Source organism: Aptenodytes patagonicus, chromosome 3 (assembly GCF_965638725.1).
Source record: "Aptenodytes patagonicus chromosome 3, bAptPat1.pri.cur, whole genome shotgun sequence".
NCBI classification, from domain to species: domain Eukaryota; kingdom Metazoa; phylum Chordata; class Aves; order Sphenisciformes; family Spheniscidae; genus Aptenodytes; species Aptenodytes patagonicus.
In genome coordinates this window covers 42,774,395-42,801,689 of record NC_134951.1, presented here as the reverse complement: position 1 = coordinate 42,801,689, position 27,295 = coordinate 42,774,395, and the positions used below count along the sequence as shown (strand labels likewise).

Here is a 27,295-nt window from a genome sequence, read left to right as displayed (position 1 = left end):
CACCTTGTAAAAGATTGTTAGAAAAGGAGTCTGCAGTGCAGCTTAACCAACAGTAATTAAGTAACCGAAGCAGTTCAGCCCTGAGCAAAGATCCAGCACAAGCCTTGCACATCACTTGAATTCTGCTTATTTCATCCTAGGTCATGCTCTCAACATTTGTAAGTTGGACAGATTAGTACTAGATACTACTGATGTTTTAGGAATGCTCAAAAAGCCACACACTGCGTATTTTTTCCTTCTCATGTGCAAAAAAAAAAAAAAAACACTAAGAAAGAAATGAGTTCTCCCTGCTTAACCCAGAAACTGCAACCAGAGCAGCAAACCAAAAGCGTGCTAAGGTATTTCATTGTCCAGTTTTATTCTCATCTTAATTTAAAACAAAACTTTGTTTTCATAGCCATGTAGTTTGTTGATCAATTGCACTAATAATTAGTAATTTTTAGGTAAAACCAAAGAAGCAAAAACTCCCAAAGCACAATCAATGCCAAGATCAGCGATAATCAAAATCAAAACAAAAGGTAACTAGATTTCTTGCCTTCCTTATGAAGATGGTGGTAAGATGGAGATTCCACCTACAAGTAAAGCGCCAATGAGCAGTGACAATCATGATATATAAAAGCTTTTTGGTGACCTACATAGAATGAGTTGGTATTTTCCAATGCCCTGTGGACATTTGTATTTGTGTTGAAGACTTCACAACAGAGAACTTCCGCTCTCCACTACTACACCGATATATTCCGAGATATTTTTTAATCAAATCCTTCAGCTCAAAATAGAGTGAACATATGGATATTCTGTTTCCTCAAGCTTCATGGTTTGTTTTTTTTTTTCAGTTCATTAGGCAGTTGTGAAGATGGACTTTGTTGTTGTTAAAAAAAAAAAATAAATTTTGGACTATCCTTTCACTCTAAGGGCTCTGTGGGAGATTTGGGTACGTAACATTTTTGGCAGACTTCTGAAAACTCCAGCTAAAGATTAACATAATCACAGAAACATACAGGAAGAAGTCACCTAACTCAGCAACCTATTCATGTAAAGTTTATCTTAACTTCCCCTTCTCACTTTTTCATTACAGCTTAAATCTGTTTTGAAAACAAACTAAGATCATTCATGGATTCACTAGACCTTCTCTGCTTTAAAAACATCTTCAAATCCTAACTGAAAATAAATACTGCCTTTTTTGTTTTATAATTCTGCATGTCCCTGAATTCCCAGAGTTGTTCTTTTTTATTTATTCCCTTCAAGGTAAAAATCCAACTACTTAAAAGCCTTTTGCTTCAATTCTTTTTCTCCAAACTAGGTGAACCTTTAGGTTTTCCATCATAGTTCAGACTCTTCAGTGCTGGTATCTTCAGTGACATGCACAGCTCTTTCAAAGCGATCACCTATTTCCTGTACCACAGCCCTGCTATTACTATGTTTATTCAAAAGTACCTGTACAGGCAAGAGCCAATTCTTCTAAACAAGACTCAGTTAACCCTAGAGCGTTACATGACTACTTTTAATTAATATTAGACTGCATTTGGTGGCTTATTGCCTACTTGTCCAAATGCTGGGTAGCAATCACACTGATAATGAACTTCATTTAATATGCATATAACAGACCAGATGATAACCACTTCATCTTCAAAAGGGAAACATAGGGGAGCACTTCTCCGTAGTTCAGGGGAAGCAACGAAATTCCTATTCCAGAAGAATGCTGGAATATGTCACATTCCTATTTCAGAAGGAATACAGCAGTTTCTGTTAACCTGCCTCTGAAAGATAGAAGGCTGCTACTCATTTGCCTTACTAAACTTTCAAATATGTCCTCTACCATGAGCAATCAAATATACGGGCCTGACAAGTTACAGCATGTCAGCAGAGCCCTGACAACTGGCGCTGGGTGTCCTAGCTCTTACAGGAATTTAACTGAAGGTGCAGGTGAAAGAACATTATATACATTTGGATTAAATACCATGTCATAAGGAAGTCTGCTCCTATTTATCTTTCAATATCTGTTTTTGTTTGTTAAATGTTTTTAATGATTGCAACATCTGATAAAATGCTCAAAATATACGTATGACAGATTTAGTGAGTAATGTTTGCTGATCTGTCCAATTTCTTATCTTACATCACTCTTCCGTATTATAAAAAGCATGAACCACATACCAATAAAGAATATAAAACATTTCCTAATTTTGTGCATGTATTTAAAAAAACAATCCTGAAAAATCTGATGGTTTGTTACAATGACAGGGTATCACCAGGCAAAATGATACCCATTGGTCAGATTATAAAACAGCTTTAATATAATCTGCAATGGAATGTTATGATGGTACACACCCACCTTCTAGTTTCTGAAACTGGGTCAAGAACTCCTTCAACTTCTCTACTGTCTTATCAAACTCGTTTCCAGAAGATGACACAAAAATTTCCACACATTGTTGAAGCATGGTTACCAAATCAGACTTATTCAACATCCTAAAAGACACAATTGTTGGCTGAAGTTAAAACGCAGAATGATGAAACAGCTTTCAATATTCTTAGTTGAAAAAAAAGTTAAAAGATAATTTGAAAAACTCCTTTTAAAAAAGAAAACCTCTGTATTGGGATTGCGTGGCCAGGTTTTGGTAGCGGGGGGCGCTACAGGGGTGGCTTCTGTGAGAAGCTGCTAGAAGCTTCCCCTATGTCTGATAGAGCCAATGCCAGCCGGCTCCAAGATGGATCCGCTGCTGGCCAAGGCTGAGCCCATCAGCGACGGTGGTAGCACCTCTGTGATAACATATTTAAGAAGGGGGGGGGGGGGGAACCCCTGTGCAAAAAACTGCAGCTGGAAAGAGGAGTGAGAATCTGTGAGAGAAACAACCCTGCAGACACCAAGGTCAGTGAGGAAGGAGGGGGAGGAGGTGCTCCAGGCACCGGAGCAGAGATTCCCCTGCAGCCCCTGGTGAAGACCATGGTGAGGCAGGCTGTCCACCTGCACCCCATGGAGGTTAATGGTGGAGCAGATATCCACCTGCAGCCCTTGGAAGATCCCACACTGGAGCAGGTGGATGCCCCCAAAGGAGGCTGTGACCCCATGGGAAGCCCACGCTGGAGCAGGCCCCTGGCAGGACCTGTGGGCCTGTGGAGAGAGAGGAGCCCACGCTGGAGCAGGTTTGCTGGCAGGACTTGTGACCCCATGGGGGACCCACGCTGGAGCAGTCTGTTCCTGAAGGACTGCACTCTGTGGAAGGGACCCATGCTGGAGCAGTTCGTGAAGAACTGCAGCCCATGGGAAGGACTCACATTGGAGAAGTTCATGGAGAACTGTCTCCCGTGGGAGGGACCCCATGCTGGAGCAGAGGAAGAGTGTGAGGAGCCCTCCCTCTGAGGAGGAAGGAGCGGCAGAGACAACGTGTGATGAACTGACGGCAACCCCCATTCCCGTCCCCCTGCGCTGCTCGGGGGGAGGAGGTAGAGAAAGTCAGGAGTGAAGTTAAGCCCGGGAAGAAGGGAGGGGTGGGGGGGAGGTGTTTTCAGATTTAGTTTTTATTTCTTATTATCCTACTCTGATTTGATTGGTAATAAATTAAACTAACTTCCCCAAGTCAAGTCTGTTTTGCCCGTGACAGCAATTGCTGAGGGATCTCTCCCTGTCTTTATCTAGACCCACAAGCCTTTCATTATATTTTCTCTCCCCTGTCCAGTTGAGGAGGGGAGTAACAGAGAGGCTTTAGTGGGCACCTGGCATCCAGCCAGGGTCAGCCCACCACAACCTCCAAGATCTCAAGCATTCAGTCTTGCAGTAAAGTCAATTTTTTCCTTGCTGTCATTAACAGAAAGAAACAAATCAGCTTGGATATGTCCTTCATATTTTTCTGCAGAACTGACAATGAAAGCTTTTCTGATATTCTACCTAACAACATGCTGGATACAGAGTTATCATTTTTGAAACTGTGAGATTAAAAAAAAAGTATGGTAGGGTTCATAACTCATTCCAAAGAATGGTAAATGAAATGGCAGAAAATCAGATTAGTATGTATTCACACATCCACAAAATCCATTACTCTCTGTGATTCAGAATGATTCTCAAACAAAATCTAAATTCCTGTTTTCTGTATTTAATTGCTATAAACCTAACCACCACTAGAATCCCAGAATCATTTAGATTGGAAGGGACCTCTTGAGATCATCTAGCCCAACCTCCAGCCTAGCATTTACTTACTTTAAATTATGTATTAGGGCATTTTATAAGTGTCACCAAGCACTGTTCAGTCTCAGAATCTTCATTTAAAAGATATCAAAGCAAGTCCTTGCAAATATCCATAAATGAAATCCAGAATTACAGTCATTGCATCAAGCCAGTACCATTACACATGCATTTAACTTTTTTCGTGCAGTGCGAGAGGTTCCCATTGCTAAACACTCTGGTTCTGAACAATCACACATCTGTAATAGCTGCTGTTACTAGGAGCCCTTCCCAGCCTATTCTTGTGTTTTTGCTTTGTCTTATACAAAACAAAGGTGTGTCGTGGTTTAACCCCAGCTGGCAACTAAGCACCACCCAGCCGCTCGCTCACTCCCCTCCAGTGGGATGGGGGAGAGAATCAGAAAAGTAAAAGTGAGAAAACTCGTGGGTTGAGATAAAGACAGTTTAATAAGTAAAGCAAAAGCCTCACATGCAAGCAATGAAAAACAAGGAATTCATTCACTGCTTCCCATGGGCAGGCAGGTGTTCAGCCATCTCCAGGAAAGTAGGGCTCCATCACGTGTAATGGTTGCTTGGGAAGACAAACGCCATCACTCCGAACATCCCCCCCTTCCTTCTTCTTCCCCCAGCTTTATATGCTGAGCATGACGTCATATGGTATGGAATATCCCTTTGGTCAGTTGGGGTCAGCTGTCCTGGCTGCGTCCCCTCCCAACTTCCTGTGCACCCCCAGCCTACTCGCTGGTGGGGTGGGGTGAGAAGTAGAAAAGGCCTTGACTCTGTGTAAGCACTGCTCAGCAATAACTAAAACATCCCTGTATTATCAACACTGTTTCCAGCACAAATCCAAAACACAGCCCCATACTAGCTACTGTGAAGAAAAATTAACTCAACCCCAGCCAAAACCAGCACAAGGTACTAATACAAAAATACAAAACATGCTAATAGTTTAAGGATTTTAGAAGACACAAAAAACACAGCCACACAAAAAAGGGAGCAGGACAAAAGAATGACATGATGGTGATCAGTGTGTCAGGCAGTGGGTCTCCGTATCAGCTACCTAAACATTGACTAAGAGAGATATAAGGAAGAATTTAGAAGAGGCTGGGGAAGCTTTATGGATGTTTGGAGGGGCAATTGCGAAGAGCTCTAGTTTCTAACTGGCAGTTGACACTAAATGCTTGTAAAGGCTAGAATTTGAAACTTCAGTTTATCCGATTCAGGGTTATGGATTTTTGCAAGTCAGGTGTTGCCTCCAGATACACTTGTTTTGTACAGAAAAGCATCAGGAATTAACCTGGGTCACCAGGGTGACCATGACCACACAAAAGGCTGAAAACATTTTGAAACTGTCTTATAGAATATAACGGGTAAACAAGATAGCCTTCTTCCAGGCCAGAGAAAACACTGCAATAATTAAACACCTAAGATGGAGAGAGGATAACCAGATTTGGAGATCTGTGAATGGGAAAGAACAAGTTTATTTTAGTAATGTTATTCAAAAAGAAGCTGCAAGTTCTAGAAAAACTTATTTACAACAACAATGGGATTACAGGGCCCAAAGAACAGGCAAGAGGATGGTTATCGTGTATCAGGAAACGGTAAAGGATCCTTTTCAACCTTTTGGGCTTGAGATTATTGCAAGGTATGCCAGGTATCAGAGAGCAGCGTTAATATTTTAATTCAGTTAGGAGACAGGCTTAAAGCAGAAAGGAAGATCTCAGATCATCCAAAGACAGTAAATAAATGTCTCCGATTATTCAGAGACAAGTTATGAAAGAGAAGAAAGGAAGTTAGGATGAAGTCCATAGAAACTCCTGAATGCTGAAGTGGGGAGATTGGACAATGACAAAATGACAACAGTCACGGAAGGGCAGGACTCTGATAAGCAGTATGTGACGAATGACATCAATGATTAGCAGACAAAAACAGAGTACAGTATCTAAACAGAAGACAAGAGGTCAGACAGTCCTCAAAGTTTTGCCACCTAAAATCTTGCACAGATGTCCCAGCCAGTTAGCTCCCCATAACCAATCAAGTGAGACGCTCTCCAACATATCTTAATCTTACCTCTCTTCTGATTGGATTAATCCAATGTGAACTAAAGCTGACACACTCTCCCTGTCTCCCCATGGTATTTTTTAGACTCTAGACAACTAGCTTAAAGTAGAATAACTAATGTCTAGATTGCTAAAGTTAGATCACCTGAAGCACCATCTCTGAGGAGAGCACTTTTAGCAGAAGGGATAAAAGCCAGTTCAAGGAAAGGCTGAAGTAGAGAAACAACCACAAAAGGAACTCAATGCAACAACTGGAAACCCCACATTCAAACATAACTCATGAAGGGCAAAAGAGAGACTTTGTTACAAATCGAGAAATAAGCTGATCAAAAGCTTCTGTATTTTTTACTTTCTAAATAACAAGGAAAAAAGATGGACTCCAGAAAACATTGAAAAGAAGAATAAGGGATGGGAAAGGGTGAACGTAAGGATATCAACAGGTGATGTGGCCCGTGATTAAAGAACAGTGAATAACTTCCATACCTGAGCAAAGGGGGGGGGGGGGGGGCAGGGAGAAGATTGTGAGTAGAAGGGGAAAGATCACATTTTATCATTTTCTTCTAAAAGATAGCAGCAAGATTCTATGCAGAAAAAGCAGAGACAAGAGGAAGTATGTGTAAAATAGAAAAGGGAGTTAAAGAAAAAGTTAAAAGCTGAAGAAATAATAGTCACAGCTCGAATCCCAAGCATTCAAAGGAATCATGTTGAAGGAGTTTTGTTACCTCTCGAAGAGGCAGTTATGGTAACGGCGTCGCATCAGCTCCTTGTGCGACAGAATCAATGTATTAGTTGAATGAATGCAGCTATCAGGAAACAGCGACTTGCCATGATAAAGCACGTTTAAAAGCCTGTAACTGCAACATTGCAATTGAAGGGTTTTCTATTAAGAAAATTGGCTTAGACAGACAACACAAGTGTAGGCTCTCCTAAAGCCCTAAGCTCACAACACCACAAAAAAATTAACTCAGTCCCTGTACAAACTGTTAGACAAAGGAGGCAGGGGGAAAGCAGTAAAATAAAAAAAAATAAGAAAGGCCTCGCTACTCATTTGTAACAGATTCTAATTTTCACAACAGAATGAAGTTTAGGCCAACTAAAAGTAATAATTTGGTTGATAACATCTAACACAATCATACTTTGAAAGACAAAGCCCAACTGATGTTCTCATTCACACACAGTAATCTCAGTGGTTTCAACATAATTACTCAGGGCATAAGAGATATTAGAACCTGGTTGAGTTTCATGGAAAACAGTTGAAAGACAAAATGAAAACAGCAGTCAATTACACTTGCAAACAATTCTACAACTAGCTGTGAACAAGTAATATCCTCAGCTTTAAGTTCCAGAATAACAGATGACTGATATTCTCCATGTGTACAGTGGTATTAAAACAAGATGGGAAGAAAAAAAATCACCTTGCTAGCTGAAGAGATGACTCATACTCTTCTGTCTCCCACACTCGGTTTTCCAAACATGCACAGTGCAGCTCCCTGATCTGTTATGCAGAAGGTGAAGAAAGGATAAAGTGTTTTACAAACAAAGCAATGCGGAACTCTTACAACAAGCTTTTCAAAGCAACATGCAATTCCTTTGGAGCTTGTTTCCCAAAGTTGCAGAATGATTGCAAAAGAAATGAGAGCATTTATTATCTTACAGAACTAAGCTCCTAGTGTTGCTGGAGTCTATGTGTTCCTCTGTACCAGTATTTCAAACAACTAACATTCAGATGAAGATAACTGCAGAGAACAGAGAGGAACTCCAATCAAATGCCCCAGCTAAAACATCTTTTTATTCTCAAATACTGGAACAGTTCATGCTGACTTTGTAGTTAGGGACAGACTCTAATAACTGTAGAATACATTGAGAACTGACAGACAAGTGCACATGCACAGAATATATTGCTCTTCTAGTGGAAGAAGAAATTGCTGAGCATGAGAAGGTGGATTTAATGACATTAGAGCAATACGGCTATTAAGAACAACTATCACTGTTCCCTTACTATCATTTTATTCTGTACAGAAGGTTGCTAAAACTCAGTCTCTTCATCTGAATTTGACTAGTGAGCTAACAGGCAGTAGAAGAATATACATTGTCTGCAATGCATACAGATAACCACAGATGTGGGAAAGTCAATGTGCGGATTCTTTCGCTGATCTGTGCATCTGCCTTCTCCTGGAAACTCATTCCTGTTGACTGACAAGGTATCATCCACGTCACTAAAAAAACCACATGCTGTTGCCCTCTGCCCATAGCAAGAAAGCATCTGTCTCCATTTTAAGAAGTAGGGGGCAAAGCAGCAGAATAGTAAACAAAGAGAAAGAATAAATACTTATTCAGATGTCATACTTTGAAACAAAATACACCCATGTTTCACTAAAATGGAATAACAGTACATCACCTGCTTGCCCAAAGGATACTTTGGAAGAGAGGATGTGAAAACATGAAGACATCTCAGAACTGAAACATAATTTTCATGGTAAACACGCAAGTCCTCCAGCAACTTCTGTGTTATTTCCTACAGTGATAGAATAATTGTTTTATAAGTCATTCTGACATCCATTTATTTAAAACTCTCATGAAGTATTTAAAATGACCCTGAAGTTTTGACACTGTGGTGTGCTATGATTTAAATCACCAGTGTTAAATTAAGACCACTATGCAAAAAAGCTGTATCTCAACAGTTCACTGCAATCACATTGCATATTGTTAACTTTACTTTCTTCCTCTATCTCACTGGAGAATTGTTATTGATTAGCATTATTATTTTACCATTTTCAACTACATTTAGCCTTTAGATTTGGTATGTCATCTCGCAAAAACGAGACTATACACTATACCTTTAATAGGCAATGAGAAATTATATAGCTACTTTTACTCAAATCCTTATTATTTGCACTTTTGCATTACAAACGCATTTAAAAATTTATTTCTTATATTGAGGGTGGCTGCTGTTTTTATTAGTTAGGTATACGTAAAAAGACCAGTTCACAGAAAAAGAAATATGCGGTTGCTGCTCCTATGTGCTCTTAATTTGACTTCTGTTTATTCATAGATTGGGAACTGCAGAAAAAAAAAAAATCATGTATTAGGAAAAATAAATTAACTGCTGCTACTGAATTTACTGCATGGCGTCTCATCATCACTGGCCTCTCACGGAAGCATATGTAACACTTCTGGAAAACCACACTCAAAATTTCTGGTAGGTGTATTAAAGTACTTTGGGCTCATTACATTTAAGTTTGTGAATCAGAAGATCTTCTCTCACCTGTCTTCAGTCAAAGGTAAAGAGGAAGAAACTACAGGATTCTCTATATATTTCATTACCATTTTGCTCAACTCTGAGAAAACTATTCCAAACGGAAAGAGAAAAATAAAACAAGCCACTGAAGTTCTCTAAAGTTAAACTGAAACAAAGAGTATCAAAGATTAAAAAAAAAAAGCAAAACCTTATCTGCAGGCAATATAAGGAAGTACTGACATACGGAAAGATTAAGTATCATACTGCAAAGACTGAAAGTAACAAAGACGCTTAGTGCTTCAGAGAGCTTTCTGATGTTAAAAAAGTTCGAGATGATTAAAAACATTAAAGGCATTTCTCCCCATATACTTTTTATCTATTAATATTTAAGGTCACTGATGTAACAATTGTTTAAATTACTTCCAAGACCTTAGGGTAGACACAAATTTGTATTTTAATTCTAAGCAGGATCATTAAAAAAAAAAAAATTATCCCCACCACAAAAAAAGCTGAGAAGAAAACAAGTTCTCTTTAATGCTGCTACATCAATCTTATTCCCCCAAACCCAGAGCATTATTGCATCTATATTTCCCTCATCTTGTTTCCCAGCTCAAGACTGTTGTAGTTAATACACATAAATCGCAATGCACTAGTACCATGTATTTTGCCAAATAACGGAGTGAAAAGGCATATTCTGTTTTAGAAGTTTGAAAACATTATTAGAAGACTATGCAATGTCATTTTCATAAATATCGATCGCCACGTTTACATAATTTCAAATGAAATTTGCCAAGAAAACTTTCAGAGTTGTAAGTAATTAGGATGTAAAATTGCTTTTAAAACTGGTTATCCTAAATAGGTGGAACTCTTCCCATAGTTATTAAAAAAAGTGGTAACAACATGGAATATAAATTGCAGCTGACAAAGTGTATTGCAGGTTTAGGTGCTAAGCTTGAACAGCAAGTTTACCTGGTCCTGAACATGAACAGTAAATTTATATGAAGTAGTACCACAGTGACTTTGAAAGTGTTTCCAAAGTTCGGAATGATATTGTAGATTAGTATGACATACAGAATAAACAGCACCTCATTAATGCAGCAGTAGGGCCTTTCCTCCCCAAGTAGACTACGCTGCCAGCTTGGCAATGCAGTAATAGTCCTATGCCTATTGTAGAGATTAGAACAAGTGTCCTCAATTAAAATTTGTCAGAAGCACAAGAGCTCAAGAATTCCGGCTCCTTTCCCAAACTTACAGGGTGAGGCTTGTGAAATAAGGGGTATATTATTAAACATACAAAGTTTAAAACATATAGAGTTTAAGTTGATGAGTATCCAACTTTCAAAGTAGCAGCCCATTACATGGTCTTTAAACTTTAAACAAAGAAATAGCCTCAGCTGCTCATTCCCACTCCTTCCCTCCTCCTCTTGCTTCAACAGACGCATTTATGCACCTGCAGAGTGAACTGCGTTGGGGAAATCATTCTGCAGAAACAACCCGGCAAAAATATTCCCATGTCTTGTCTTTTTTTTTGGTCAGGTTACTTTAATTGGACTGTTTCTCTGATTACATTCATTGCACAGCCAGACAAGCAGTTGTGCTGGCACATCTGCTGAGGTGTGTATAAACAGCAAGGGAACAGCAGTAGCTTAAGCTGTTTTTGCCACTGAAGACTATGGATCGTAAAATCATGTATAAGTCATGTCTCGCCTTGACTACTATAATTGCACTGCACTTGCAAACTTGCCTGCTACCAATATCTCTTCCAGCCTCTATCATTGTTCTTCACACTTGAAAAGTCCTTACAGACCAGGAAGCTCTGCTAGGAGAAATTAATTGCTTTATCTCTAGTAGTGCCATTTGCCTGCCAGGTTAGCTATACTTGAGATGAATAGTTAGGAGAAACCCTTTACCCCGAGCAATGCTTCCGCTGGGAGTGGTTCAGCTGGTGAAAATAACCAACAGATCTTTGTTGGTGAATTCCTAAAGGGCTCACAACAGTAGTAGCCTGACTTTAATCACTTGACGAACCTTCAGATAAACATGTAACATAAATTAAAGTTTTAATCCTGTACGACATCTATTGTGAACGTGTGCCTCGGGACCCAGACTGCCCTACTGAGTTCAATCAGAAACTACACAGAGGGTACGGAGGATTAAGAGCTTATGAAATAACCTCCAAGATTACTTACTCATTCTTCAAACACTTCCCTGACTTTCCAAGAAAGTCAGTCTGAGTAAGCATTAAAAGACCAGGCCATAAATAAACCTTGTAACCTTCTTTTTAAGTAGTTCTATTTCTAGACATAGCTAAAAGTCGATGTAAGAGAAGTTGTGCAGCTTTGTATAAAGGTATACCTGGCAACTCTAGAGATTTGGAATTCTGACCTGCTGATCCTAATTGTCCATTACTGGACATGAAGCACAGTATGTACTGTATGAAAGATGTTATATAGAACTTTACATCTTAGTCTTGTATTTTATTATGCTCCACAAACTAATATATTGGGAAAGTTATTTTTGCTTGCCAATGACATTCTTAAAATTTTACCTTTAAGAAGTTGTCTGCTGTCAGCAGTGCAATCTGTTTCTCTGATACTTGACTTTCCACATACCTGATGGCAAGAAAAAACAAGAACATAAAAATTATAATGTAAAGTATGATTAAAGATTATAGGGTTAAAAAATTCAAGAAGTTTATGCTGCTATAAGGATTTCTTTGGAAAGATTCAAAAAGGGACAGTCAAATCCAGCAAGTTGAAAGGCCACTCTAAAACCCTAGAGATTATGCTCCAAGTCAGCTTAAGTTCAAGCGTGATTTATGGTTATTTGTCATAATAGCTTGTTTCTGTATTAAGAACAAGAGGAAAAAAAAAGTTCAAGTGATTAAACATCACAGAAGCTGTACTCTGTAGACCAGAAGATTAAGGCTTCCTGAAATTATTTAGAACTGTCCTCCTTTTGATCGATTTACCTTTGCTATAGAAACATACACACAAGTGATCTATAGTTTTCACGGAGCTACGTTTACAGATTCCTTTTATCTTTTTTAAAGCTGACTAAATACAAGATTGTCCAAAAATTTCTTTCCCCTTTTACCTTCTAAAAGAGGGCAGTTTTCGAATGTTTTCACACTGATCATGTGATAAAGAATTAACCCTCTTCTTAGCATCTACCGGTTGGCAACACAGTACACTAAGAGGCTGGGAATAGAAGTGCTCCACAATACAGAGCTGAAAAACAAAGCAAGACCCAGTAATGTTAATAAAATTCATCCTCCCTGCTATATATCTTTTAATACTTTCTTATTACTACAGTGCATATACTACAATGGTAGTAATGGTATTCCTTAAAAAAACTTCATTACAGTTCATAAATATTCCATAAGTCACTACAGGAGGCTGATTATTCAGTTTTAAATACAGTCATATAATTACCTTTTTTGCTGTATGTGCTATTCATTTTCAGTACCTCATCCTTCCCCCCTCTTACATAATGATAGCTTGACAAAAATTTTCTGTTCACTTACGTGAATTACTGCATTCTTTAGGTTACATGTTCAGTTGCAATGCTCACAAATAACAAAGAGTGTATTTAAAGATATGAAAAGCAACTACTGCACACAAGCAAACTTATCACGTTCTAATTTCAATTTCTGTTTCACGTACACAAAAATACACTGCTAAGCTCTTACTACGCATAGGTACAAACACGCTTTATCACTGGTTTCAGCTGCACTAAATGTTTGTAGCATCAGGGCCTTGCAGAAGAGTAGCATATACTCATCACACCTATTCTTAAAAACAAAACCCCAATCAAACAGACTACCTCACTAAAAACTTTTAAAACATAAAAACTGTCAAAGAGGAAAGACACTTCCTGTCAGAAAAGTTAACATCACTCCTAGACATAATGAGATGATGGTGATCCCTTGTATCTATCACTTAGAAATCTGATCTGAAATTGCTTCATCCTTGAATACTTTTAACGCACAAGGACACGGACATATGCTGTCAGGGCTAGGACTTGTATTTCATATCAGGCTAGTGGGGAATCATTAAATCCTAGTGACTCTTTCAAATAAGAGGAGTTGAAATCTATGAAAGCCTGTGCAGGTCTGTCTGCAGGAAGAGGTACTACAGCCAGGATATTTATCCTGGCCACGTGTAATCATTGAATCTTAGATATCAAAGAATCTGAGACACTCTAAAGGTATATGACACTAAAAGGACTTGTTTTACTAAGAGGTTTACACATGGAACCAGGCAAGAAAGAAACAATTTCACAATCCTGCATTAAAACAGATTACAGGGACTACAATTGTTTGGAGAACTCTTGTCCACAATCCACAAAAGCTACAAGGAGACTCAGACACAGAAACATCTAGATATGAAGATCTATATAAGCCAATAAAAATATAATTATCATGCTCTGTATAGACTATTTTTGGAAACCTTGAAGTCTTACATTTACCCTCTCAGGAGACAGAGTGGAACTCCTGCATTGCTGCACAGCTGCTTGGAGCACAAGCACCACCTACTCTGAGGCACAAAGTAAGTGACCCTACAGCTCCTATTTCCCTGAAAAGGTAAGAAGCGTGCATCCAGAAACAGAAGAGTTCAAGCAGGGAACAGATACTGCTGTAGCAGATTCACACCATGACAAAACAGAGTACAAGGAACTGGTACAGAGGATCAGAGCTGAAGAGTTCTGCCAGGGGTGTTAGAAGCTACAAGTTAATCTATAGCAAAATGTAGGTCTTTCTACCCACTAAGGCAGGTTACCCTTTTAAATGTAACCTTTAAATACCGTTTTTCGTGGCAGAGTAAGATTTTACATGCTTCCTCATACCTGTCCTACAAGTTTTCCCTTAAAACCTTAGCAATTAAGGTTTTAACTTTAAAACACCCACCTGTTCACAAATCTAAACTGTTTCCAAAGACATTTTTTCATCCAATTCAGTGACAGCAAGATTAGGACCTAAGAAATCTTTCAGTGCCTAATTACCCCTTGTTTTCACAACCATAACTTGAGTTCTTGTTACCATTGCCTACCTGAAATCCTTTGATAAAATTCTGGACAGAAAGATCATGGTACAAGAATATGTTGATGAGAACCTGCAGAACTTTCTCACCCAGTTTAAAGGGAAACTGGGCTGTCAGAAGTAGCTAAGGGAGACAAAAAGGAAAAGTAGCCATAGCAGAAATTCTTTCCTGAATTCAACTCGGCAAAATTTATATATACAATTTGATACAACTCTCAGTATGTGTTAGCATTTGATTAAATGAGATACTAAATACACTGCCAACTTCTAAAAACAGTATTTCTACTGAAATATCCATGCAAAGATTGATTTTCAGTTTATTATTTCACCACGTTTTTGTAAGTACCTTTTACTAATATGCAACATTTGCAGTTAGTTTTGCTTAACACTATTTTTGTATTTATTTTAAAAATTACAAACAACAGAACAGAGACTGCTGTAACAACCAGGGATACCACTACTTTCAGCATATGTAACATTGATTTTTGGAAATCCTGCACAAAGTGGCATACCAAGAATCGCACAGGCACAGCATCTATATGGCTTGACCATTTGGATAACTCTGCTAATTTTTGACAGGCAGCAAAACTCAGGCTGAACTGAATTTTTCATGTTTAAAGCTATCTTTTTCTGGAACAAAGTAAAACTCAAATCAAAGCACTACTTTAATGAAGAGGTGGGAATGTCAAAGTGTAATTGCCCAAGCATGTATGCACAGATGTGCGAGTGTGCAAATGACAGATGAAAGCAGATGTGCAAATGTGTCTAAATGTGACAAGGAAGCTCTCAGTATTAAGCTACTCTGCAGCTATGAGTAGAAATATCCAAAATCCAGAGCTCTCAGGAACAGAATGCATTTCAAAACCTTCAGACAAACCTACTTTTAAAGGCCACACATGCACACTGTGCTTGAATACACACAGACTCCTCCCATTTAGAAAGGGAATTACCTTGTCAATTATAGTAGACAGGTGCTCCTTACAGGAAAGGGACTGGAAAAGCTCTATGCACAGCAGAGAGGAAACAGAGTGAGGAAGTAAGCTGTGGATAATCATTGGAGATGTAGCGATTCCAAAAATCAGTACTAGAGGTAATTCACGGATATGCTGACTAGATCATGGGGGAAGGGAAAAAAAAACATAATAGTTACATTATAATGCATTTTTTTCATGACGTTCTATGTTCCTACTACAGCACGGAGCTTAGATGCAGAAAGGGGTATATTAAAAGATTTGTTGCCAGCAAACCAAAAGAGTTTTGACGTGGAGTAAAATGAAAAAGAAGGGAAGCTATACAAAGCCCTGACGTAGAAGAGCAAATTAAATTATATTCTAGGATTCAAATTTCAGGAAATGGCATAAAAAGCATCTTTTCAGTTAGAGTATTGTACTGGTCCTATCTTCCCAAAAAATTATATTCAGAGAACCGAATCTTATAATATCAAATTTTTTTTTCAAAGAAATAGAGAAAAACTAAGAAGAGACATTAAACAGCTAACAGTCTCAAGAAAATTTACAAATTTTACACCATTTAATAAATTTCAAATAAATATGAAACTCCTCTAATGTTCTATGTTCCCATTATACTTAAAAAAATTTCCAACTTCTCCAGATTCAATCTTCCTCTTCAGGTAATTTTTTAGTATATGCTTTGAGAACTGATAACCAGGACTGAATGCTGTATTCCTTGAATATGTGAACAGCATAAAAACTATACAAAATACAGTGTTTTCAGTATTATTTCATCATCATTTTCCATTTTTTATTAGTTTCAAGGAGATACAAATTCTGCTATCTTAAATATCTTCTAGGTTACAATTGACAAATTACTCCTTTCCTCTGTTTTCACCACAGCAACTTTTTGACCTTTGTGTTTTAATTGTTATCCCACAATTATTTCATTTCTCTAACTCCTCAAAAGTCATTGCTACAGACTTAAACATAAAAACAATAAACTTAATATATTACTGTCCACTGCTGATAACCTAAAAGAATATCAGAGAGAAATTGAATCTTGTGATTAACAAATCAGAAGAACCTCTCACATTTACCCACTTCATCCTTATTAAACATGGTAAAGACTGAAATGGAAAGAATAAACCCAATCTCTACATTAACCCAAAGATCTTTTTCAAAGTATTACGCAACTCTGCCGAGCTTCTATTTTACCCATCTTCTACTTTACTTTAATCAAGACAATCTTTAGTTATAAGATCATTTGAATCCTCTAAACCTTTTTACTGAGGAGGTGCGCAGCCTATGAAAAAAAAAGCATATTTGCAAATAGCAGACTGACAGACCTGAACTGTACTTCATCTACATTCCACATTTATCCTTGCCACAAAAAAGCAAAATAAAACACAACACTTAAAAACAATTAAAACCTCATTTTCCCCCTGCCTTACACCCTAATTATTTCCAGATAATTGTGCATTTCTGATTTTGTTTCTTGAACTATTCCCAGAGAACCCATCTGCCAGATTTGAAGTAGAAAAATATTTTTATTGTGGGTCTCTCAGCAAATGAAATTGCCTAGCCTTGTTTAGAGCTAATGTCAGGTGTGCACGCTGCAGCTGAATTAATTGTACAACTGCAGCCCCAATTCTGCTGCAACTGTAGTTTCAACCTGGGGACTAAGTGTAAGATGCTCGTTTTGGAGAACAGCATGGGTTTTTGATTAGAATGCATGAGATGATATTAAGACAGGTTAAGGAAGGACAGAAGCACAGGAGCACCTGAAGTAGTCAGCTACTCATTACAGATCCTGGCCAACACTGAGAAATTCTCTGGGTAAGTTTTATATACTCCTATTAGTAAGCTAGTGACCTTTAAGCAGCATTACATCAGTAGTCATACAAAAAAATATACTCTGGAAAGAATTTTAAAAGTCTACCAAAGAAAGATCTAGGCATCTTGAAAAATTAGTTTCACAATCACAAATTGTGTAACAACTAGTACCAATAAATCCTCTTATGTAAAGAATTAAATCAGCCACCCAATATTTCAACCCAGCCCTTAGGCACTCTGGTTCAGAGTCCCAGGTTAGCTTTAGGATAATTTATCCCCAAAACCTAGCAAATAGGTTTTTGCTCAATCACTGCTGCAAAGAAGCAGCATTAATATTTGATTCCAACTCTCCACTGGCCTCATTGTTACACTTCAAAACAGCTGCAAATAGAAAATGGGTCAAGGAGTGGAAGAACTAAACTTCAGGTCACGTTACCTGCTGATGACTATGAAGTCTTGAAGTACTTTTGTGGTGAAACTTTCCATGTCTTTGAATATAACTACAACTGGAGGAGATTGCCAATCTCTAGAAGAGGAAGTTCTTTTTTTGCTCGGAGTTTCAGAATCTGTTTTCTTTAAAGCCATTCGTTATGCATTAATAAACAGAAGACAGGAAAATAAAAAGATTGAATCACACCTATGATATTATAATGCTCCAAAGTGACATGGCTGACTTTTTGCTACAGTTGTATTTATTATTAGCATCTAGAATTGCAATTTTTCTTCCTTCTGTTTGGCACAGCAGGAAGTACAAAGGATAAACACATTTTAAAAACCCACATTCCAACAAAGACAAGAATAGCTCTGTGGGACAGAACTGGTCAAATTCTGTTGGGATCGAGGGAGAAGACTTGAGTTGTGTACATGGACATTGCCCATTTCCTATATCCTTACTCAGTAATAAAAAGAGCATGTACTCATTAAACTTTTATTTAACACACTGCTCTGATGAAGTCATCGTAAAATCAGTTCTAACTTTTATTCATGACAGAAACAAAACTTAAAACTTCATTAGCTTTATTAAATACAAAGATACAAAAACATCTTGAGAGTTATTTTCTCACTGCTTGTCAATGTAGTGTGGGCTGCAGATGACATAATGGCACATTAGCAATAATACAGTGCCTTTCCCCTGGATGGCTGTTCTTTCTTAACGTTTTAATAAACAAAACATCTCAGCACTCCTGGGAGAAAAGCATCTGGCATGGAGTTGATACTGCATTTTAAGCTTCTAGTTCCCAATTAAACATATGATAAAGTAGTACTTTTCACTTGTTTTTCAGAATTCTGACATTCAAACCTTATCAGAAACTAACTCCACATTTGTTATGTACATTACAGATTTATATTCAAATCACCTCAACCTCAGTTATTTCTTAGTATTAAATGAAAAGCTAACCTTTGGCATTTTTTCACTATGGGATAGAAACTTGAGTTATTCAATTTCTTTTTTAAAAGCATCTAAAGGTCAGGCATTTTTATAAACTGGTGATACAAAAAAAAAAAAAAAAAAATCATACCTTTGTTACAGTCTCATACCAGTTGGTAAGAGAAGTCATTGAACAACGTATTCTATTCTGGGAAACCTGCACATAGTCCTCATCTTCCAATGAGTCCACATCTACATAGCAGTTCATCAGCTGCCCCATCAGCTTCTGCATCAGATTTTTTATGCCTTCACAACACATTTTTTAGACACACAGTAAAGACATTTGGTTATTTGGTAACACTTCTCCAACTCATACTCTGAAAAATTACCCCAAGTCATCACTTATTATTTTTCACTTTTCTAATTATTCTCCTCCTTTCTCCAGAATCATCTCAGGCTCCAGAAAGCTTGAAAGTATTCATGATATGCATGTTATTAATGCAATAAAAATTATCCTATTAATTTGCCTAGATAGCAACAATTCAGGTTAAGAAGTTGGCCTTGCACCTTTCCCCGAACTCCAGCTACATGCTATTAGAGTGACCTAAAAATAAATAAGGCAGCCAATCCATAGATCTGGGGATGCTGCCGTAAGCAATTTTAATCTTTTTACTTAAAAAATAAAAAAGGAGCAAGGAGAGTGGGACAAAATTTTATTCTACCCATTCCCTCACTGTAATAACATGACTGTAAGCATTTTAAAAGTGGAATGCGTACATACACTGTCCAATTAAACAAGAGGAAAGCCAACCTGCAATATCAACATGCAATACACTAAGCAGCATGCTCTTGACATTTATGCTACAACTAAGTAGTATTTCAATCTTCTTTGTTTTAAACACAGTTGGATACCTCTTAAAATATAGTAGGCTTTACTGCCACGTTAACATGGGATTGAGCAAATCTTTAGAAAGTCTTCAAGATCCCTCCATCCCATTATTCTTACATCTGGGGGCAAAAGCTAGAATTTCTAGTTAATTGACAGCTTATTCAGATGAGGAAGCAAAGCTATTGCAGTATTTACCTGGGCAATCTTTGGCTTCCAGCAAGGCTATATAAGGAGTAATGTTATTCTGAAGGACTTCTGAGAGACTTCTAAAAGTCAAGTCATGATCTGTAACATTTACACCTAGAAGACAGACAAATTTTTAAGGGCATTTTTCCTGTGATTTGTGACCACAATGATTGAATAATAAACTGAACAGCAGACAAAAACCAGAAGATACCTCAAATATTCAAGGAAGGAATGAAAAGCATCGCATCAGCTATGAGGAAAGATGAAAAACTAGCACAAAATTAGACATGCAAGTTAATACTAGCTGACTAAAAGGAACAGGGAATCACTGCAAAGACCCCTCATGTAGTTTGTTTGTTTTTTTTTTTTAAAGAAAGATTTCTCAAGGGTGCAAACCTGCAAGGAGTAGGATTGGTTTTCTAACTTCCCTGCTCCTTATACCCTCAGAAGCCATCCAGAGTCATCTAAGGCCTGCAGACAAGAAGATGAAATTCACCTTCTCTAGAAGAAGAGCAGTGCATACACCTCAGACCTGGATCCTCACGTGGCTTACGCAGGGAGGAAAATTACTACGAGTTAGTATGAACTACAGTCTGAATTTAGTATGAACTACTCGCTATTTACTGCCTTTGTTAACATCCTTAGTCAACCAAAAAAAAGAACAAGCCCCTCCAGAAGGCAATTCACAGCTTCTTCCACAGAAATATTCAGAGCAGGAACTTCTCACTTTCTACTACATACAAAAGTAGACTACCTTCCAGGCTTTGTTAGTGCTCACATGATAAATTTGAAGCACAGGCCTGATTTTAGGTTCCTTAAAACGATCCATTGAAAATGCAATCAGTTTGCCTTGAACCAGGTTTAAGATCACAGTTACAACCCTTTGAAAGAAAGGTGGGGACGGGGGGAAGAAAGCCTTCAGAACTTCACTAACTTCAGTAATAAGATCTTCAGCTATTTTCTTCACTCTCTGCTCCTTTTCCAAGATAACGACACTGGTTTCCTACACATAAAGATGCACTGCAAGCACATATATCAGAAATACAGAAGCTGTGTAATTCCATGGTTAGTCATGGAAACCACCAAGCATGTTGGTGGCAGAAACAGGGACAGAATCAAAGCATCTCCAGTGCATCAGGAAAAAAAAAAACAAATCACTACCAGCTGCCTACAGACCTTTAGGGAAGGTGTTCCTTACTGCACTATTATGCATACAGACAAAGGGGAAGGAGGTCTTATCCTGCTTCCTTCTCCCAGCCCAATCTCTTCTGTTAACGTTTCTGAACCTGATATTGCTCACTGTAATTCCTGGAAGTCAGCAATATATTTCTCTTTGAGCTCTGTGTCAGTTTTAAGCAGATGTACATAACAAATTATATCTTTAAAAAATTACCTAAGACAAGAGCTGCAGTAGGGATTTCTCTGGACTTCACCCGACAAGTCCATTCTGTTGTCTTCTCTTGGAACTCAGAATGAGACCGCCTCAAAAAACTTACTAGGTTATCAAATAACTGCTTATTCAAGTCTTCCTGTACTTGCTGTAAACAAACACAGAGAGATTTTACTTATAGAAATGTCGAAACACCAGACTATCGTCCTTTTCCGACCCCTTTCCTGCATAATTTTTAATCCTTAAAACTCCAGGGTAAAATTTTAAGTAACGCTAAGTTTTCCTGTGAACTATAAACATGCTAATTTATTCACTGTGGCAAACACAGACATTTCCCATCTTGGAACTTCTGGTCAAATTCCTCAACAATAACTTGGAAAGCAAATGAGCTTAACTGTATTGTCACACCACAGGCTTTAAAGAAGAAGAAAAAAACCCAACACACTGACAAAGTGTAAGTGACATAGGAGGCATCATAGAATCATAGAATAGTTTGGGTTGGAAGGCACCTCTAAAGGTCGTCTAGTCCGACCTCCCTGCAATGAGCAGGGACATCTTCAACTACATCAGGTTGCTCAGAGCCCCGTCCAACCTGACCTTGAATGTTTCCAGGGATGGGGCATCCACCACCTCTCTGGGCAACCTGTGCCAGTGTTTCACCACCCTCAGCATAAACAATTTCTTCCGTACATCTAGTCTCAATCTACCCCCCTTTAGTTTAAAGCCATTCCCCCTTGTCCTGTCGCAACAGGCCCTGCCAAAAAGTCTGCCACCATCTTTTTTAGAAGACCCCTTTAAGTACTGATAGGCTGCAATAAGGTCTCCCCGAAGCCTTCTCTTCTCTAGGCTGAACAACCCCAACTCTCTCAGCCTTTCTTCACAGGAGAGCTGTTCCATCCCCCTGATCATTTTCGTGGCCCTCTTCTGGACCCGCTCCAACAGGTCTGTGTCTTTCTTATGCTGAGGGCTCCAGAGCTGGATGTAGTACTCCAGGTGGGGTCTCAAATAAAACAATATAATTAGTTTCTGGAAGAATGTTCATGAAAATTCCTATTATGTCCTCTTGGCTTACAAAACACCTGTAAACATTTTTCTGAGAAATCTATATGACAGCAAACATTCAACTCCTCCAAATCTAATTCAGGATGAAAGGGAAAAAAAAAAAAAAAAAAAAAAAAAAAAAAAGAAAAGCATTAGGCATGTTTTATAGGAAAAAATACTAAACCACATGACTGCCACATTTGCTACACTGTCTTTTGCCCTTCAGGATGATTTTCATACAAGAATACATATATGCAGGAATATATGGAAAGGTGAGAAAAAGCAGGGGGAGATAAAACTTTTAAAGGCAGATATATAGCGGAAGCATTTTGTATTTCTTTTATTATGTATGTGCCTTTGAATATCTGTCTCTAATCCCAGATATGCCTTCTACTAGAACAGACAAAAAAAACCTGTACTCTGAAGTTCAGGATATCAATATATACTCTAGAACACAGATGTTAGAAACAAGATTAAACCCCTGCCCCCAATAAAATCATCATCAAGATTTATTAGCAACAAGAAGTGACACACACAGCAGTGAACTTGATTTTAAACGACGTGGCAAAGGCCATCTCTAGCAGCATTGAAGAGACAGCTATCAAAGGAGCTAAGGTCACATCTCCAGGACGTTGCACGTGATGCCTGCTCAAAAACCTGAGCTCCATTTCCATTATACAGAAGAGTTTCTGTTGCTCTCCTGAACAACTGATAAAACTGTACACAAAGTAATCTTACTCTTTTCACCCTCTACTTATTAAAAAATATTCTTCTGGCCTTTCTGATGTTGATTGTGCACCTCTGAGCTCCCACCTGATAAATTCTATGGCAGCTCAGAAGAAACTGTAACATGGCGTTTTAGAAGAAGAGTTTACACCATCAGCTTTATAACACTATCGTAACAGCTCCAGTATTACCATACATCCCATAACCATCCTCTGAGCTTCTGCTTCAGAATCCACCAGACCTTGAGTTTTTTCTGATCATTATTGTACGTGTTTTCACTAAGCTGCCCTAACAAGAACCTAAATCCTTACTTTGCATAGTTACAGTATATATTATTTCTTCCAGTGCACACTTGTGAAGATGGAATTCAGGCTGCCATAGCACTACACATTTACTTAGCTTTCTGAAAATCCATCAGTCTTTTCTTGTCAAAACAACTTTGTTACTGGCACTATTTTGGTAGTGTTCCAGAAAGTACGCTAGGCTGCTCTGCATCTCAAGTGACCAACTCATTTACTTGCATGACACTGCTTACTCTGGAAAAGTCATATGAACTGGAAGTTCAGTCCCTGCTACGACACTAGGTTTGGTCATGATTATCTGTTGTGTGGGCTGAAAACCATTATCTGCACATTAGAGCTAAAATTATCATATAACAGCCCTGCACTTACGCTTTTTGTTTCTAACCTGGATCCTGGTAGCGCAACTGAATTCCTCACCTTACAGGAAGGGAATGTTTCTGAAAGCCCTTGATGAGATGTATCGTAATAAGAACATTTGCAAGGCCACTCCTGAAAGCAGGGGTTAAAACTGGGATACCTTGCAATACTGGAACAATAAAGGTACAAAGTTCACCTTCCAAAAATGAAGGACAGTTCCTGCAGTACTTTTGCCAGCTTTCCATGTTGTGAGAAGCCTGAAAGGATGTCATCACCAGATGACAGATAGTGCTGCCACAATCACAGCACAGTTTATGATGGACATACAAAGGCCAAGAGTGCTCCGCAACAAAGTACTTGGAGGTCAAACCTTCTTCACTCTTCAACACCTCAAGCACATACCATAGAACTGGAAAAACACCAGCACAAGCACATGGCCTGCCAACAAATCATCAGGTAGCAGTACCCTGGCAAAAACTTTGGAGAACATCCTGCTAGGCTCCCTCAGCACACCAGAGGGACACACTACCAGAACCCCTAGAATAAAAGTCCAAACCAGCAAGCCACACACTTCCCAGGTATTCTGCCATGGATCAGGTTTACTACACCAGGGTTTGAAAGTATGTAAGAAATAAAATCCTGACTGGATAAAGCCCATACCTACCTGGTCTGACCTTACAGATGATGCCGCTTTGAGCAGGTTCAGACTAGAGACTTTCTAAGGTCCCTTCCAACCTGAATTATCACACAATTTTATACGTAAGAACGATTATCACCTCCAAGTTTGCCAACAGTGGGATAAAAGGATTGTAATTCAAAACTCAGTAGAGAAATATCAGAGATATCCCAGAAGCCGGATAAAGAAAATTCTATGTATAGCAGCAAAAGTAACTGCAGAAAATCTGCCCTTGGGCAAATCAAACTCTAAGGCAAGGCCCATATCAATTTGTCAATGTAGCATGAACTGTCTTCCATCACGAGGTGGAAGAACAGAAGAAAGTATCTGGCAAACTCCTAGCAGCCTCAAAGAAAACAAGGATAGGAGATTTAGAACAGGAAAGAATGATGATTTTGCAGATGGCAATGGCTCTGCGCTTCTGAGCAGTTAAGGGAGGCTTTTGCTATGATGGGCTGTGTCTGCTGCCCTGGGAGAAATCATTGCAGAGCACTAGGAAAAAGAAAAAAATAAAACCAACACCTCTTCAACCTGAAAATCCTGCAGCCACTGTTGGTGATGTGGAAGCATTGTCTCAAAAGCCTTGACAACACTGTGCCAAGGGAAGAAGATCCAAGAAAAGGTCTTCCAGAAGTACCTACAGAATCTCATCTTCCCTATAGTCCACTGTGTAGCATCTGACAAGGCAGTTTCTGGTGCAGCTGCCAACATTGCTGTGAATGCTGGTGGCTAACCCGTCAAGCTGAAGCAGTTGGCAGGAAGATACCAAATATACCTCCACAAACTTCTGTGTGTTCTCTACAGTCAGCACCGCAACATAGTGCACTGCTTTGCTCAGCCTGGCTAGTTATGGTTTGAAAAGGGTGCTGACTAGACAAAGTGAGCTGGATCATGGAATAGTAGGAACAGAATTAGAGGAATTTATGAGTTTAGCCCAAGGGTCCAGATTGTAAGCTACATCCAGCTGGCTCCTACTGTACATCCCAAAACAAACTTTGGAAAAAAAATTCTCATAATGTCTAGAGCCCAACAGCAGGCAGAGGAATATGGAATAATTGCCCAGAATCCTTGACACTGAATACAGGAGAAAATCCCTGCCGTACGGCAGCAATTATTCATACTATAATACAAGCCAGCTGGCTATAGGGACACAACAACAGCATGCCACCTAACACACAACAATTACGAGGCCACAGTTCAGTATGAAATTAACTCCGATCCCCACTAGACAACCCCATTGACACTGTCCGTACTAATTCAACAGACTGTGCTTGCAGCTGTGTCATTCGGTATTTGACATCCATGCAGTTGTATTCACATAAATCCACTGTGAATCCTGGGCTGCTATGAACTCTGTAACACTGAAGTCAAGAGCAGCCTAAAATCCTCAGAGGGCTGGCAAGCACATAACTGAATTGAAGGTAGAAAACAGTAGTATGCCGGGAATTAATAAAAAGGACAATCAGTAAGAAGAGAAGCTTAGAAGCAGCAACTCAAAGCATCAAAAGCATGTAGTTGTGTGGTTAGAAGTAATGTGTAATTGATGGATTTATTATTACTATTTTATATTCTGGACAGGGATTTCAGTGTCAGTCAATATTTTTGGCCCTTTTATTGCTTTAACTAATTGCCCTTTTAAGCGTGTAAAAAAGAAGATCTCCAGAAACAAAGAAGCAAGCAGCATTGTTATAAATGCAAAACACTGCTTTAGTATTAGGTGCAAGACTCACCTCTGTTTCTGATTTGATCTGATTCCATAAAGACTGACAAGTAACAAACCGCAACTCAGCATCCTCTGAATCATCGTTCCTTTCTACGAAATCATTAGCTAGAAAGACAGAAAACAAAGGCAAGCACAAATAAGATTATTAAAACAAAACATTTTTTGTTGAGAAGAAAACGAAGCACCCGACTGAAACAAGAACATCTTAATATACGTATATATCTGAGGGAGATGACTTTTCTCTTAACCAATTAATTAACTGCTGGTATCTGGTAGGATAAGTGAGGGAACAAGCGGAATCTATTATCCAAGTATGCAGGCAAAAGGTAAAGAACTGGCTTCCATCTCAAGTCCCAGATGAACTAAAGGCTAAATCAGAGCAAACAGCCTTTATTATTAAAATAAAATTTAAAAAAAAAATCTTTCCCTTGCTTCAGAAAGTTTTGTGGGTCTCTTTCACCTATTAAATATTCAATCCTCCTTCACTATTACAATCAGATATGAACCATAAAGGCTTGCAAGAACAGATACATGAAAATCCTTTCTGTTCCCCAGGAAAGATGCAGCTAACACCAATTTTCTGAAAATAATAAGGTATACTGGGAAAGGACTGTCAGTTTACATGAAATACAGAATTATTTATTTTTTTAAAATACATTTAACCGACACAACTATGCCAGCAAAACTTTTAAGCGCAAACCCGGCCTACATTTCTGGCTCACCTCTAAATTGCCTCTCATTTCTATACATGCACTTTATGAAAAAGAAAAGGAGAATCAGATCCTTTTTGGTAAAACAGTGTCTTGGCACATTTTCTGAATACATCTGGCTTCCCATGTGCTGCTCTGCCTCACAGATGTGAGTACAGAAACTCTCCACCAGCTTCCAACTAAGAAGGAAAGACAGAGCTGGGAGTAAAATGGGAGACTGAACAGAAACTAGTATGAGTGAGTGAGATTTTCCTTGTCATTTTTCCTCCCGCATTCACTCAATCTACACTTCCCTTAAAAAAAAAAAGAAAAAAGAAAAAAAAAAAGCACAGGCTTGGAACCATCCTTTACTCCCAGCATACATTTAGCAGGCCTGGTGTAGCTTTAATGCTTCACTAACACCACCTGGAAGAGCACAAAGACTGAAGGTTAAGTAAACAGCTTGTTAACCGTTGCTACAAGGCAACATTAAATATAACAATTGATTTTTTCTAAACGTATGCATATAAAGAATTTAATTTGCTAGCCATTAATGTCCATTTGGTGGCCATTCAATGGAGCATCAGCAGTGGTCTGATCTCTAGAAAAGAACCAGTTGATGAGCACATTCAATCTCCCAAAGCATTA

General features: G+C 38.5%; 1 protein-coding gene across 3 annotated transcripts in view; it reads right to left on the bottom strand.

The window, feature by feature from the left end:
- The window catches only part of ORC3 (origin recognition complex subunit 3), a 39,872-nt gene that overhangs the window by 8,310 nt on the left and 4,267 nt on the right, over positions 1-27,295 (bottom strand). For 2 of the 3 annotated variants that reach the window (XM_076333192.1, XM_076333193.1), the window contains exons 3-14: positions 25,966-26,063; positions 21,137-21,281; positions 19,753-19,857; positions 18,820-18,974; positions 17,736-17,872; positions 15,464-15,623; positions 14,524-14,637; positions 12,569-12,702; positions 12,021-12,084; positions 8,633-8,749; positions 7,650-7,729; positions 2,330-2,463 (exon numbers count right to left, since the gene is read on the bottom strand). In XM_076333192.1, the coding sequence (XP_076189307.1) occupies positions 2,330-2,463; positions 7,650-7,729; positions 8,633-8,749; positions 12,021-12,084; positions 12,569-12,702; positions 14,524-14,637; positions 15,464-15,623; positions 17,736-17,872; positions 18,820-18,974; positions 19,753-19,857; positions 21,137-21,281; positions 25,966-26,063 (1,443 nt within the window). The remainder of the gene's footprint in view (positions 1-2,329; positions 2,464-7,649; positions 7,730-8,632; positions 8,750-12,020; positions 12,085-12,568; positions 12,703-14,523; positions 14,638-15,463; positions 15,624-17,735; positions 17,873-18,819; positions 18,975-19,752; positions 19,858-21,136; positions 21,282-25,965; positions 26,064-27,295) is intronic. The other variant, XM_076333194.1, reaches the window with a different exon arrangement.